Genomic DNA, 14,838 nt, shown 5'->3' on the forward strand with positions numbered 1-14,838 from the left:
CGTTAAAAACCAATTTTTCACTAGTGTTAGGTGTTTGTTTTAAAGCATGTAAAACTTTTTTTAAAAAAATATGAAAAAAAGCAAAATTAAATTATTATAGAAAATGAATAGTGTCTCTTGATAAAAAACTTGAGTAGTTCTTTGTCATGGAAACGTTTATAATTTTGTACATATAACAAAATTACACAAACAATTTTGTCTAGAAGAATTCTTACTAAAAGAAAGCCTTGAAACACATTAAATTATTCTATTTTATTTAAACTTTTATTTTTATTTGTAGATGTGGGGATGATTCCATTAAAGGGAATGTTAAAAAATGATGAGGTTCAATGAACACTGACAGAAAAGTGCATTGTCATGATTATAAGAAATTATATGTGAAAGAAATGTAAGTGTTCAAATCCATCTGAACTTCTATAAACATTGCATCAACCCAGAATTGCATTTGCATTTGGAAAATTCTACCATCTTCTTCTTCTCAGCTTGACTTGTTCAGTTCATTTCAGCTTCAAAAATGTCATAAAAAGCGATAGCTACTTAGCTTCCTAACCCTATCTTACTTTACTAAAACCTATGTCTAATATTCTATAACTATCATTTAATGTAAATCAGTTGACGCAAAGGATTAGGATAGATGTGACATCTCAGATTTCAGCATTTCGACTAAGTGCTTAATTATTTCATTCTTGAATGCATGTCAGATTTTATTCGTATTAGTTTCTCCATTAAATATAGTTTGGTGATAAAATAGTTTTTCATTTATAGTTAAATCGAGTCTAAAAATCATAATTTTAATAATCAATATTCCTACAACATTTTTTTATATACATTTAAAACAAACATTTTGTTAATAAAATTTCACATATTTAAGTTAAATAAACGATTAACTTTACTTTTTTTTAAGATTTTAGGTTTTTAAAATATATTTTAAAAATATCGATAAATATGTTTTTCTTTTCCTTTGAGTTAAAATTTAAATCAGTCTTTTTTTTAAGTTTTAATCCAATTTATTCTTTTAATTTTATAAATGTGCATATTTAATTTTTTTAATCAAATTTATTAGTTTTATTTGATGTTTCAAAATGATAATATTTGAGTTATTTACGGTGTTTGATATATATTTTTTTAAATACTAGTTGAGAAACACGTTTGAAACTTCAAATAAACTTAATAAAATTTGGTTAAAATGATTAAATTCAAAGTTCTAAAGACGAGGAACTAAATCAGTCTAAAGTTTTGAAGAAAGACTAATTTCAGTTTTCTATAAAAGTTAAAGGACCAGAAACATATTTATAGAAGATTCAAGATCCCTCGACGTAAATCAAGATTCATTGAAAGCTCAACAAATTTTTCATATTCGTTTGGACTTTCAACCATTTTAATAAATTTTAAACAAATTACATAATTATAATTAATATAAAAAAATCAAAATCTAAAAATATATACTACAAATAAAAAATTATACAAAAAATAAAATTAATTAACTAAAACCAAAAAAGGAAAAATATAAGAAGCCAAATGCGAATGCTTGAATGAATATGCAAGATTCGTTAGACCTTCAACAAATCTTGACATCTATTGACGGATTTTGAGATCCATTAAAGGTCCAACAAGTCTTACATATCTGTTTAGGTCTTTCGTAGTTTTTTCTTCTTTCTTGTACATTAAAAATGCAGCATCAACCAACTTTTTAGAAACTAAACGAAAAGTGTTAAACTCCACAACACGAACCAAATCACCACAAAACGAAGCACACCTGCATTGAAATGAAAAGGACAAAAGGAAGGACATGGAAAGGAAACGGAGGAGTTGAGTGATAATAGAAACAGAAATGGTAGGAGAAAGAGAGAAAGTGAGAGTGGAGAATGGAGTTACGGCTTGAGAGGGATAGAATTAGAGTTTTAACAAAAAAAAAAGTGAAAAAAAAATAAAATAGGTAAATGATAAAAATAAAAAAGGTAAATTTGTAGTAAAAAAATATTAAAGAGATGTAGGAAGCAGTTTGGGGTGGTGAGAGAGTAACTCTCTTTTTAAAAATACTCATATATGAGTGTGTAATTAGATTGGGCCAAGCCCAATGGTTTCTTCTTCCTTCTTTTCTTTTTTATTTTCATTCAAATAAACACTTCCTCTTTCTCATTCTCCTCTTCTATAATTTATCTAAGTTTTTTTGACCTTATACAAAATCAAATTCTATGACTTTTATTGGTAAAAGAAGTTATAAAAAATAGAAACTAACAGACAACATATTTCAAGTATTAATATATAGATTAATTATAGGATCCGATAAATTAAATTAAGCACTCACATTAGTAATCTCAATATTATAAATTTAGGTACAAAAAAAATTAAAAAGCTACAAAATAAAGATAATGAATTTTAAGTTCTTAGCTAAAATCTCTTAAATTTGGTAAGAAAGGGTTAATGTGAAAGGTTTGATTAGAGATGATGTGAAGAGAAAATGAAAATGACCTTTATTGTTTGTTTTTTATTTTAATAATAAGTGTGTGATGAAGAATGATTATCCATAGAACATAGCACACATAACTTTCAATCACAATTCAAATTGGGTGCATTCCCCTTTAACCTATTTTCCTAATTTCACCAAATTTAAGATTTTGGTTAAGCTTTTAATATATATTCTCACCAATCAAAGGATCTTTCACTGTCAAACTTTAACCATATTCATCAACAAGCATCTTTGAAATTCATCACTTTTCCCATATCATGCAGCTTCTCAGAAATTCATTAGTAACATTGTTACAATATAATGTAAAGATAATTCTTTTTCATTTAAAAACCTTTTTTTATATTTTAAAAACTTCTATTTTAATCTTCATATTTTTTTCTTTAAATTTTAGTCAACATATTACTTATTAAATAAATAAACGAAACTTCGACTCTACACAAATATAAAGCGAGTACTTCTTTGAAACCTCAAAAAGAAAAAATATAACTATTTTTTCGTTTTTCTTTGAAAAAAAAAAGTGCAATTTCTCCCTGTTCGGATGAAAGTTATGTGACACATAAGCACACACAGAGTCAAAAAGACAAACAAATCTACACTCGCAGACACAAGGAAATATTATTATTTCTATTATTATTATTATTATTATTATTATTATTATATATAATATCATTTTTAAAATTTAGGAAACAAATTTTTAAAAGTTCCATGAAAAAGATCGCCAGGCACCTGTTATAAAACTGCCGTTAGAATGTATGAATAATAGAATTTAAAATATTTAAAATGAATTCGATGTAGAAAAATACGCGTATGTATACATATTATAAAAAACATTGTGTATGCTTAAAAGAAAAAACATATATAAATAGGAAACTATTATCAAATCCACTGTATTCTAAAGAAAGAAATAAGGGTGTTAACCACTACAAAATGTGCTGCAAAGGATGTGGTACGTGTTTATTAAAATAAAAATGGGTACTTTTGTAATTAAAACAAATTGAAAAGATTTGGGGAGGTGTAAAAAGCATTGTTGGTGGTGGAGAGAGCAACACCCCTCCTAAGAAACCAGCCTCAATCAAATTACATGCCTAATCAAGATAAAATCATAAAAAAAAATAAAAATCTAAAAGTTTAGAGTTTGTTATAAATAATATTATTGCCTTACTTACGTATCTTTTATTTATATTTAAGTATTTAGATTAATTAAAAATAAAGTTAAATTATAATATATAAATATAAATTTTATTTTACAAGTTAACTTTGTAAGATATATTACATTTAAAATATATTATCTTAAAATGATAAAAAAAAATAAAATTTCTCTCATAATTTTTTAACGGTTGTAATTTATTAACTCATCTAACAATATTAAAAGAAAATTAATGTAAGATGGTTTTACATGATCTTTCTACTTAAGTTGTGCCATAATTCATGTCCTAATTTCTTAGCTTCATTAAGGTTTAATCATTCTGATAGTGCTACATGTCATTGTCAATCATTGCATTTGTTCAATTTGGTCTCTGTATTTTTATTTTGTTCCAATTTGGTCCTAGTATTTTTATTTTGTCTCAATTTAGTCCTAATTTTTTAAAAAATTTAAAAAAATTTGTTTCTTCCCAAATAAAATACGGTATGTATATTTTTCAAATTTTTGTCTTTAAGCAAATTATTAGTAATGATGTATTTCAAATCGAAATATTTAACTCTTAGAAACTTTTTATGAATTGTTGAGGAAGTATTGAGACTATACTTGTGTAGATTACCTTCACAAAAATATTTATTATTGAGATGTTAACCTTTATAGGTTACTCATTCATATTATTTAGGTTAAATGATTTCTTTATTACTATATAAATAAAAATGTGTCATATGTTAGTTTGTAATTTTTTTATTTTTCTAATAAAAAAATTAATTTGTATAAATTCCTTTGTTAAGATTTACATACAAATAAAATTTTGTTTGAATTTGGAGAGAAACAAAATTGTTTAGTTTTTTAAAAAAATAGGACTAAATTAAGACAAAATAAAAATACAGGACCAAATTGAGACAAATTAAAAATATAAGGACCAAATTGAGACAAATCTAATGACACGTGGTTTGATAGTGACACGTGGCACTATCAGTGCCACCTCACATTGTGATTGCCACGTGGCTCAATGTCAACTTGACACGTGACATTTTTTTAAATAAATAAAAAAATTAAAAATAAAAATAAAAATAATTAAAATATATTTAAAAAATTCAAAAAAATCACGAGCTGACACGTGTCACCCTTTTTAACGGTGTTAGTACGAAACTAACGACAGTGACCTAATTGCTTTAATTTTTCAAAAAGAAGGACCCAATTGCTTAAATTAAGTTTGAAGTTTACTTCTCCATAACAGTATCTGAAAAGATTATTAATTAGAAATCAAACTTAAGTTTTAGTTATCTTTATCTTTATTATATATTTTTTGATTAATTGTGAGAAAACTGTATTTATTTTTTTTTTTTTTGTAATTTTACAATTTTTCAAAAACAAGGATCTAATTGAGAAAAAGAGAAAATGAGGGACCTAATTGACAATTTATTTTACAAATAATGATCATAACCATTATCACAATTATTTTACAAATTTCCCCAAACAAAATATACATAATACAAATATTTATCACAATTTAAAAGTAAAATTATAAAATTACACGTAAAAAAGTAGTTTAAAATGCATTTTATTAATTGTTGTATTGATATAGCAAATAACTTATTTCTATAATATTATTGCTGAATACATTTTATGTATAGATGTTAAGATATCGTTAAGCCATTTACATTATTGTGTTAATTCATTATCTTTCATTTTTAATTTCATATGAAAACAAATATATTAAATAGGACAATTTGGAATATTGTCTCAATCCATAAGAAAATATGTACAAGGAAAAAAATATGCTTTTGTTAGCAATTTTCTTAAGTAAGTTTAAAACAGATAAGTTACTAATGAAAGATTTTGGATTTTTTTTACTGGGAAAATTGAGGAAATAATTAAATAATTGAGTGAAAAAAATTGGTGACTACAATTTTTTTATACTATCATAAATGATTGAGAAGAATTGAGAATTAGGTTTTAAATCATGTGAATATATTCAACTTTTGATAAATGTTAATAAATAACTGATGACTTTAATTAAATATAGCCAGCATGAGAAGGTATCGATTTAATTATAGACACATATTTGTAAGAGTAATAATAATAAAAAAAGAAGTCTTAGTGACAAATTTAATCCTAAAAATTTTCGTAAATAAGTACTTTATCTCAATTATATTACATCCTTATTTTAATTCTGTAAAACTATTCCTTTTTATTTCATATTAAATTGGGATAATTAAAAAAAGAAACCAAGACATGGTCTTGTATAGATTCAATACTTATTACCCTACATTATTACTATATATACTTGAGATTTTCACATCATAAAAGAAAAGAAATTAACTTGTACAAAATATAGTCACTACCTTTCTGTTGTATAAACATATATTGTAAACACTGAAGTGTCAAGCTAAATCAAATTAACTCCAAAACTATCGTATTTAAAGGTTAAATTTATATTTATGTCATAATTAGACCAATCTTATTGAAATTTTATCACAGAGTTTATAAATGATGAGTGAAGATAACAAAAGTAATAACAATAATAAAAAAACGTAAAAAATAATATTATAATTGGACAGTTCGTCAGCTCAATCAGTGAACACATTGATAGTATTAGTGAACTTTAATATCTGTAAAATGAATTCAAAACTCATGATTATGCTATTATATACTTAAGATGTCTTATGTAGAGTTGAAACGCACTAAAAACATAATTGATGGGAATAACAAAGGCTAGAAAAATTTACTCAGGATATTTAAGTTTTCCGTCCATATCCAATTCGACAAGTCTTCTTCTTTTTTGTCGCCATATCTGTTTTCATTATTTCAATGCTTAGAATTGTGACAAATATCCTTTTCTTCAAAATATTTTGTTGCTCCTCTAAAAAAGTCTTTCGGTTCTCGATGATACTTTCTTCCATTCTTTTTACCTCGCGAAACTTCTTAACATGATATTTTATTTCCAAAGCAGAATCAACAAATGGTTTGAGCCACTCCAGGTTAAAATTAAAACATTGCAACTCTTTCCAATCACGTTGGAGAAGATCACATCCATCATCATTCATATCTTTGATTTTGCTGGTCTTCAAAAATATTAGAACTTTCCCCCAATGAGTTGAAAGGACATTGAACAAAATATTTACTTTTTCTCTTCTTGCTCTCAGGGAGAGAAGATGACTGGAACAAGCTTCAATAAATAAAGATATGACTTCTTAATGCAACAATTATATAACTATTATAACAGTAGAAATTATATTTTAATAATTATTAAGATATAACATATGTTAAATAATGTTAAAATTTTAAATTAAATTAGATTATTATTAAATTTTAAATCTAAAAATGAATTTTAAAAAATTTATGAAAAGATATTACAAGGACCCCATATATCAATGTGTAAGATAAAAAATATGCATGGTTTTAGATGTTCTGTTAGAGAAAGGCAATTTTTTTTGTTTAACACGATGACAAGCATCACAAATGTATGTGGGATTATGAAAAATGAATGGATATTTGAGTTTCAAATTGTTCAATATAATATCTGAAGGATGTCCTAATCTAAGATGTCATAGGCTAGTGTTGTTTGCAACATTGTTGACAGAATTTACCGAAGTAAGTATGTTCAAAGAAGAATCTAAATATACAAGCCTCCAACAAGTTTAGCTATAGAAATCTTCTCTTTGGTTTGAATGTCCTGTGTGATACAACCATGAAGGGAAAAAGTTAGTTCGTATTTATTAAAAGAAATCAACCGAGATATGGAAATTAGATTAAAGGAGAATTTGTGGAACATAAAGGACATTTAAGAGGTGTATCTTGTTGTGAAGAATAAGAGTACCGGAATATTCAGAGTAAACAATAGTACCATTAGGTAAAACAATTTGAATAGGCTTGATTTTTTTATAAGATAAAAAGTTTCGTAGAGAAATACGTATGTGGTTAGTTGCTCCAGAATCAAGGATCCAATTGTTTTTAGGATAATTGAAAGTAAGAGTAAGGCATATATTACCTAAAGGAGGTTGATTTGCCGAAGCAGATCCAACGTGGTGAACTTGAGCAGAAGTGGAAGTACCTTTCAAATTGTGGCCTTTGAAGAGCTCTACAAGAACTTGAAATTGTTCTGGTGTGAGACGTATGTGATCAACACCATTAAAGTTGGTATCCTTGACATTCCCATTTTCTTCTTGGGTAGAAGTGTGATTAATCTGGGTAGACTTGTGATAGAACTTATGTCCTAGAGGATAACCATGCTTTTTATAGCAAACATCCACAGTGTGACCACTTTTGTTGCAATGAGTGCAATGCTTTCTGCCAGTCGGTGCATTTTTGAAGCCTTTGTCTTGATTAGGGAAGCCATTCTTGCGATACCAAACTGCTTCAATGTGATCATTCTTTCCACAATAATTGTAAACAGTGGAGGAGGTGAAAATGGTGTAGGAAGTGGCAGTTCCACTGTCTTGAGTCTTTGTGGCAGCAATTAAATTTCCACTAGACAACTGCCTTTCTTGTTGTGTCACCAGTGAAAAGACCTTGGTGATGTCCGGAATAGGGTCCAGTAGAAGCATATGTGATGTAACATTATTAAATCGGTCGCTTAATCCCCGTAAAAATTGCATGACTTGGTCTTCTTGTCTTTTTTGTTTGAAGACAGTCAGAACTCCACAACCACAATCGGGTTTACAGGTGCAAGGAGGTTCTAGGCGGAAATTTTCTATCTCGTCCCAGAGAATACGCAATTTGGTGAAATACTCAGAAATGGAAAGATCACTTTGATGAAGAGTGGCAATTTCAAGTTGAAGGCTAGAAATGCGAGAGAGGCTTCCTTGAGAAAATATGTTCTTTAGGTCATTCCAGATCTTTGAGGCTTTATTCATCCATATGATGCTTTGTTTGATGGAGATGGATACAAAATGAACGATCCATGTTGTTTCCTCGAATCCAGGCGGCATGCTCCGGTTTGTCGTTTTTAGGTGGGCGAACGTTGCCAAGAACGAATTCGATCTTGTTTTTGGCGCTGAGAGCAGTTAACATGGAGCGACTCCAAGAGTGGTAATTAGTATCGTCGAGAATCAGTGAAACGAGGGCAGTGGCGGGATTCTCGTTGGGGTGAAGGTACAAATAGTTGTGTGCCAAACTGTTTTCGGCCACGACTGAAGCAAGAACGAGGAAAGAAAGCAAAAAACAAGAAGGAGGAGAAGAGAAAGCAGAGTTACGCAACAAAGCTCTTCAAAAGAAGAGCTCTGATACCATATCAAGATAATGGGAGAAATCCATGGAAGAAAGAAATTGTAAAAGAATAGTGAACCAAATTATAATGGAAAGAAACAAGAAGAGGTACTTGGAAAATGAATCGGAGAATGAACCCTAGGCACCAAGAAGTAAGAACAAAGAAGAAGCTTTATGTGTAAGAGAAGAAGCATCCAGAGAGAAGAAGAAAAAGGAATATTATTGAAAGCAAAAGTATGATACAATGATATGAAGAAATACAATAAAAAGGGAAAACAGTGGGCTGGGCTGCAAGGAGTTGTGGCCATTAACTAATGTTATCAAAAGGATTTCAAAATCTGTATAAATTTCAAAATCTGTACAAATTTCAAAATCTGTACAGATTTCAAAATCTATTAGAAAGGTGTAGGGTGACTTTAATAAGAAATAGAAAAACTTAGAGGGGCGTAGAGTCAAGAAAGAGAAAAAAATTAAAAAAATATTATCATTGGACAGTTCATCAGCTCAGTCAGTGAACACATTATGAACTTTAATATCTATAAAATGAATTCAAAGCAAAATGAGTACACATGATTATGCTATTATATACTTAAGAGGTCTTATGCAGAGTTGAAACACGCTAAAAATGGTAATAACAAAGGCTAGAAAAAATTATTCTGGATATTTAAGTTTTCCATCCATATCTAATTTGACAAAGCCTTGTCTTTTTTGTCGCCATCTATGTTTTCATTATTTCAATGCTTAAAATTGTGTCAGATATCCTTTTCTTCAAAATATTTTGTTGCTCCTCTAAAAGAAGTTTTTCGGTTGTCCAGTGCGATGATACTTTCTTCCATTCTTTTAAACTTCTTAACATGATGTTTCGTTTCCAAAGCGTCGCGATTCCGGTTGCGACGTGAATACTAGCACACAGCCATCATAACAAGTAGATGATTCATACTCAAAATCAACAGACTAACTAAACATGGGATAGAAAACTTACCTGAAGGGACTGATTTGTCTTTCTTTCTTCCAGTGAACTCTCCCCCTCTGGCTGGCGCCCTCTATTTTTCTCTGCAGGTGGAACGAAGATATCCTCCTCAGAAAAGGATGATCCTTCCTCTTAGTAGTGTGCTCTCTCCTAAGCTATGATGATAAGTGTTAATGAGGTGGATTCTGTTGAGTAGAGAGTGTAAATCCTGAAGTTGAGAGTAGTGTTCTCTAGGGCGTGGTCCGTGTGTTATCATTTTATGGTTTTTCTGTAGTTTTCCAGAATAAACTATGGTGGCGACTCCAAATCTCTTTTTCTAAATCGTTCTTTTTTTGGATCGTCGTCCCGTCACGATTCCGGTTGCGATACAAAGCAGAATCAACAAATGGTTTGAGCCACTCCAGGTTAAAATTAAAACATTGCACCTCTTCCCAAGCATATTGGAGAAGATCACATCCATCATCATTCATATATTTGATTTTGTTGGTCTTCAAAAATAATAGAACTTTTTCCAATTAGTTGAAAGAACATTGAACAAAATATTTACTTACTAAAGTCACCCCTCTTATGTAAATGTCTTCTTTGCCCTTCTTCGATGAATTTTATTTATTGGACTTGGACTCCGTGTATCAATGATTCTACTACATACTTAAGATATATTATGTAAAGTTGAAACACAAAACACTGAAAATAACAAAGACTAGAAAAATTTATTCAGGATATTTAAATTTTCTGTCCATATCCAATTCGACATAATTTTATTTATTTATTTAACTTGCTATATTATTTTTCTTATTGACCATTATATGGACATATCAACCAAAGAGAATTTACTTTTTCTGATGGAAAATTAATAATGATGAATGCTGTGAAAGAAAATTGAAGGAAGTATCTTGAATCTCCGACAAGGATGCATTCTCCAAATGACTAATATATGACTATTGTGTCATTCTTATATTTTTCCCTGAGTAAAATGAGTTGCCACCATGACCAATTATGTTATCCCAATTCACTCTCCATAAATTTCATTCTATTTAAGAGTCTATTATTATTTTTTTTTTCTTTTGTATAATCTAGTCCATGTATTCCTATGTTATTTTGCCTGTAAAATCATTATGTATGATATCTGGCACGTGTTTAGAAACAATAACATTAGATAAATTAATTAAATTTATAATTAAATATTTTTATAAATGTTAAAAATAACATAAGATAAAATCAATTTACAATCTATTTTATATATTAAATTAAGTTTGAAGTTTGCTTCTCCATAAAAGATTATTAATTAGAAATCAAACTTAAGTTTTAGTTATCTTTATTTTTATTATATATTTTTTGATTAATTTGAGAAAACTGTATTTATTTTAATTTTTTTGTAATTTTACAATTTTATCAAGATTTCTTTGTTATCAATAACTTGTTAAATTTATTATAATTAGTGGAAAAATTATTTTAACTTTAAAATTCTTTTTTCATTTCCTTATACGACTTTTATATATGTAAAATGTATATTTAGTGGTAAAATTCCCTTACATAAATATAATAAAATATTAAAATAAAACCACCGACAACATCCATTGAAAAGAAGCATGTCCCAAACACAGAAAATGACTAATACTATATATAACTTGTTCATCTTTTCTTGTCTTTTTCATAATGAGCATCCTCTGTTGAAACACACTGTAATGAATATTTTCTTGTTTACAACTATTCAAAGGAGATTACAAAGAACTCAACTTTCTTTGTTATTCTTCTCTTCAAACTGAAGAAGCTCCTCCAACACCTTATCATCCAAATACTCAAACTCAAAAACCTGTCTTTGCTGTCCACCATTTGCATGAGTAATGGATGATGATGACGACGACGATGGTGATGGTATATTTTGAGGATAAACCCTAACATGAGAACGGTACTCATTAGGAAAATTCAAAATTGCAACACGACCCCTTATGGCAAAAGCTGCATGATCATATGCCCTAGCTGCCTCTTCTGCACTCTCAAAGGTTCCCAACCACAACCTTGAACCTTGCTTAGAAGGGTCTCTGATCTCCGCCGCATACTTCCCCCACGGCCGCCGTCGGACGCCACGGTACCTGACTTTTTCTGCTGCCTTTGTCTCCTTCAACTCCTTATGCTCTTCGCTTTCCATCTTCTCCATGGAATATAATGTTCTTTCTCTTATATGTATATATATCATGCTACTTTTGACCTTTTGTGATCGTATATGTAGATGGAAGTACCTTGATGAAAAATGTGAAAAAGGAAAATAGTAAGTTGTTTGTCTATATTTAATAATGAAAGTACATATATTTTATATTTTTTTATCGAGTGTTAAAATATTATTTTTAATTTTTTTAATAGAGGATTATTTTTTTCTTAATATACCCCACGAAGTACTTCTATTCTAGAAAAATTATGTTAGATATTTAGTTATATAGCTAAGGATTTTTGTCCACTTTCAAAAGTGTGTTAAGTGGAAATCGAGTTCACACTCGTTTCACAGATGAGAAAGAAAGTTGTCTAGGAATCTCGTATCCGTGTCACTGTAATCAGTTATATATTTAAGATATGTTTGGTCGAATAAAATCAAACTTTTAATTATTTTTATTTAATTTTTTTTAAATTGTGTTAGATGTATTACATTTTAATGTTATATCAACATATTTAATGAAGTGTTTTCTATAAGATTTTGGTCATGGTTTTAAATTAATAAAGACTATGTCTTAAAGATGTTTATATTGTTGTTATTATGTCAAAGAAGATAAGATCAAGTTGCTGTTTTGATGATCTCCATGTGCAATGATTTAGAATAGAGAAATTTTAATTGGACATGTGTTTGAATATAAAGTCAAGTTAGAATTTTTATAAAATTAATTTAATCTTATCTTAATCAATTAGAATTAGTTTTTATGTTAAATGAATTAAAATTTAAAAGAAAAAATTATAAAAATTATTTTTTTAATCCATTATATTAATAATATATAATCAATTATTGTTAATGTATTGAAACTATGATTTCTTCTTTGCTTTAATTGATTAATTTTGGAGTAGAAACTAAAACATTCTTATCTTTATCTTTGTATTAATGGATTAAGTAATTTACCTAATAGATTAATATGACCCATTCTCTTTAAAAAATGTATCCTTTTTTTCATTTTGAATAAGTTCTTTTTATAAAACTCATAAGAATGTGAGAAATGGTGTTTTGATAGATTAACAATTATAACATTCTTTGATCATCCAAAAAAGATCAAGATCAATGTTAGTGTTATTATTAAGAGATGACTTAGTAATTGAATCTAGCAATTTGTCCATATTTTATTTGTATTATTTGTTAATATTATACTTTTATTTCTTTATTGAGAATCATTGATAAGTATTTTCATTTACTTTTTCTAATACTATTTTAGTATTAAGCTAATCAAAATTGAAGTCACCTAATAAACTCCATAATAAAAGAAGTTTCTAATACACGCGTTGTTAACAAATCATACATAACGGACGTTGACTAGGAGAAAATGTGTCTCTAAATTATTCAGGTTACAAATGTTGAATTAGATTGGACTATGAATCCGAATAATTAATTAATGTGAACATGAGAAAATATTTCTCATCATATTTTTCCTCTGTAATAATAAAAGGAAAAAGTCCTTTTAACAATACTTTTTTAATAATTTTTTGACAACATATGTGATAGTTTGTGATTAGTTCGTTTTAAATATTTTTTAAATGTAAATTCAAATAGATTAATAAAATAATGACACGTATCTCGTTGTAAAAAAATTGTCAAAAAAAATTGTCAAAATATCATCATCCATAATAAAATGTTTAGAATAATCATGTTTTTAGAGCTCAGCAAAACTAAGATATTATAACCACTCATTTGAAACCTATTTATATTTATATTTACTCTTTAATAAGGTTTACATCAACATGAGCTCAAACTCATGTCACTTTAAAACACAAGTTAATTTCTCAATAGCCCTCAATTTACACTTAGAAAAGGAAATTCTAGTTATAATGTTAAGAAAGAGAGTCTTTAAGTAATCAAATACTAATATCAAATTACTTTATTATTCATTTTACTTTCGAAACTAAAAGCTAAACAAAAACTATTAGAAACAAAAAAGAAAATTAAAAATTATTATGAACAAAAAATAAAATTTAATAATTAATAAAGAGCAAAATCATATTTAAACTTAAAAGATTCTACTAATGCAATTATTTATTTCTCAAACACATTACCAATTTGTTTTTTATTAGACATATGTTTTATTTACTTATTTAAGAATGAAAAGACTTTGAAAAGAACACCAACACAAAATTATACGTAAATGTGTCATTTCTCTTTACTTAAAACATTAAATTTTATGATATTTACTCAAAAAAGAAGTTTAGACATTAACTATAGTTAGAAATATTAAAGAAAAATAAATTTATAATATATAAATAAACATAAGTTTTCATCTAACTTTCAAGTTAAATTTTTACTATAATATATTATAATTATTTAAAGTTTAACTTAATAAAGTTTATTGTTTATTTAATCTATTATATATCCTTTATTAAAATGTTATTACATGTAATTTTAACTTTCAGAAATATATATCCTATATGTAGGTAGAAGAAATAAGACACGTTTGTACGTAAATAAGTAGAAATTTGAATTTACAAATTAATTATATAGTTTTAAGTTAGGTATAAAATGTACTAATATAATTATAAATTATAAAATTAATAGGTTTCCGTATCATTATTAATATTTGTATAGTATGACATTTGACAGGACCAGTGTGTTAATGGATCAATAAGTATTAATCTAACAAATAATTTAAAGATAATCAAGAATATTTAATAAAAAAGAAAAATTGATAAGTAGGTTATAAAAAACCAACCATATTCATAGGTAAGTTTGTTTATATTTTATTTGTTTATATTTTATTGGACATATATTAGAGACAATTTATAAATACAAGATCAGGGTCATAGAGACCTCCCTTCTCCACCAGAAAGGCGACCGAATTGTCAAAACATGAAACATGTTAG

At 27.4% G+C, this 14,838-nt stretch overlaps 2 protein-coding genes across 2 annotated transcripts; both read right to left on the reverse strand.

Annotated features, from left to right (window-relative positions):
- Window positions 1–7,366: 7,366 nt before the first annotated feature.
- Window positions 7,367–8,545, reverse strand: LOC106770014. The gene has a single exon (XM_014655834.1). It carries the CDS (start codon window positions 8,543–8,545, stop codon window positions 7,367–7,369), a length of 1,179 nt encoding a protein of 392 aa, XP_014511320.1.
- A 2,979-nt stretch (window positions 8,546–11,524) lies between these two features.
- Window positions 11,525–11,950, reverse strand: LOC106770015 (ethylene-responsive transcription factor ERF098). Its single transcript, XM_014655835.1, has one exon. It carries the CDS (start codon window positions 11,948–11,950, stop codon window positions 11,525–11,527), a length of 426 nt encoding a protein of 141 aa, XP_014511321.1.
- Window positions 11,951–14,838: the final 2,888 nt, after the last annotated feature.

Source organism: Vigna radiata, chromosome 8 (genome assembly GCF_000741045.1).
Source record: "Vigna radiata var. radiata cultivar VC1973A chromosome 8, Vradiata_ver6, whole genome shotgun sequence".
Taxonomy (NCBI): domain Eukaryota; kingdom Viridiplantae; phylum Streptophyta; class Magnoliopsida; order Fabales; family Fabaceae; genus Vigna; species Vigna radiata.

Excerpts from the sequence above, each read along its gene's own strand:
- LOC106770014 (XM_014655834.1), bottom strand. The coding sequence starts at position 8,545 with ATGCCGCCTGGATTCGAGGAAACAACATGGATCGTTCATTTTGTATCC.
- LOC106770015 (XM_014655835.1), bottom strand. The coding sequence starts at position 11,950 with ATGGAGAAGATGGAAAGCGAAGAGCATAAGGAGTTGAAGGAGACAAAG.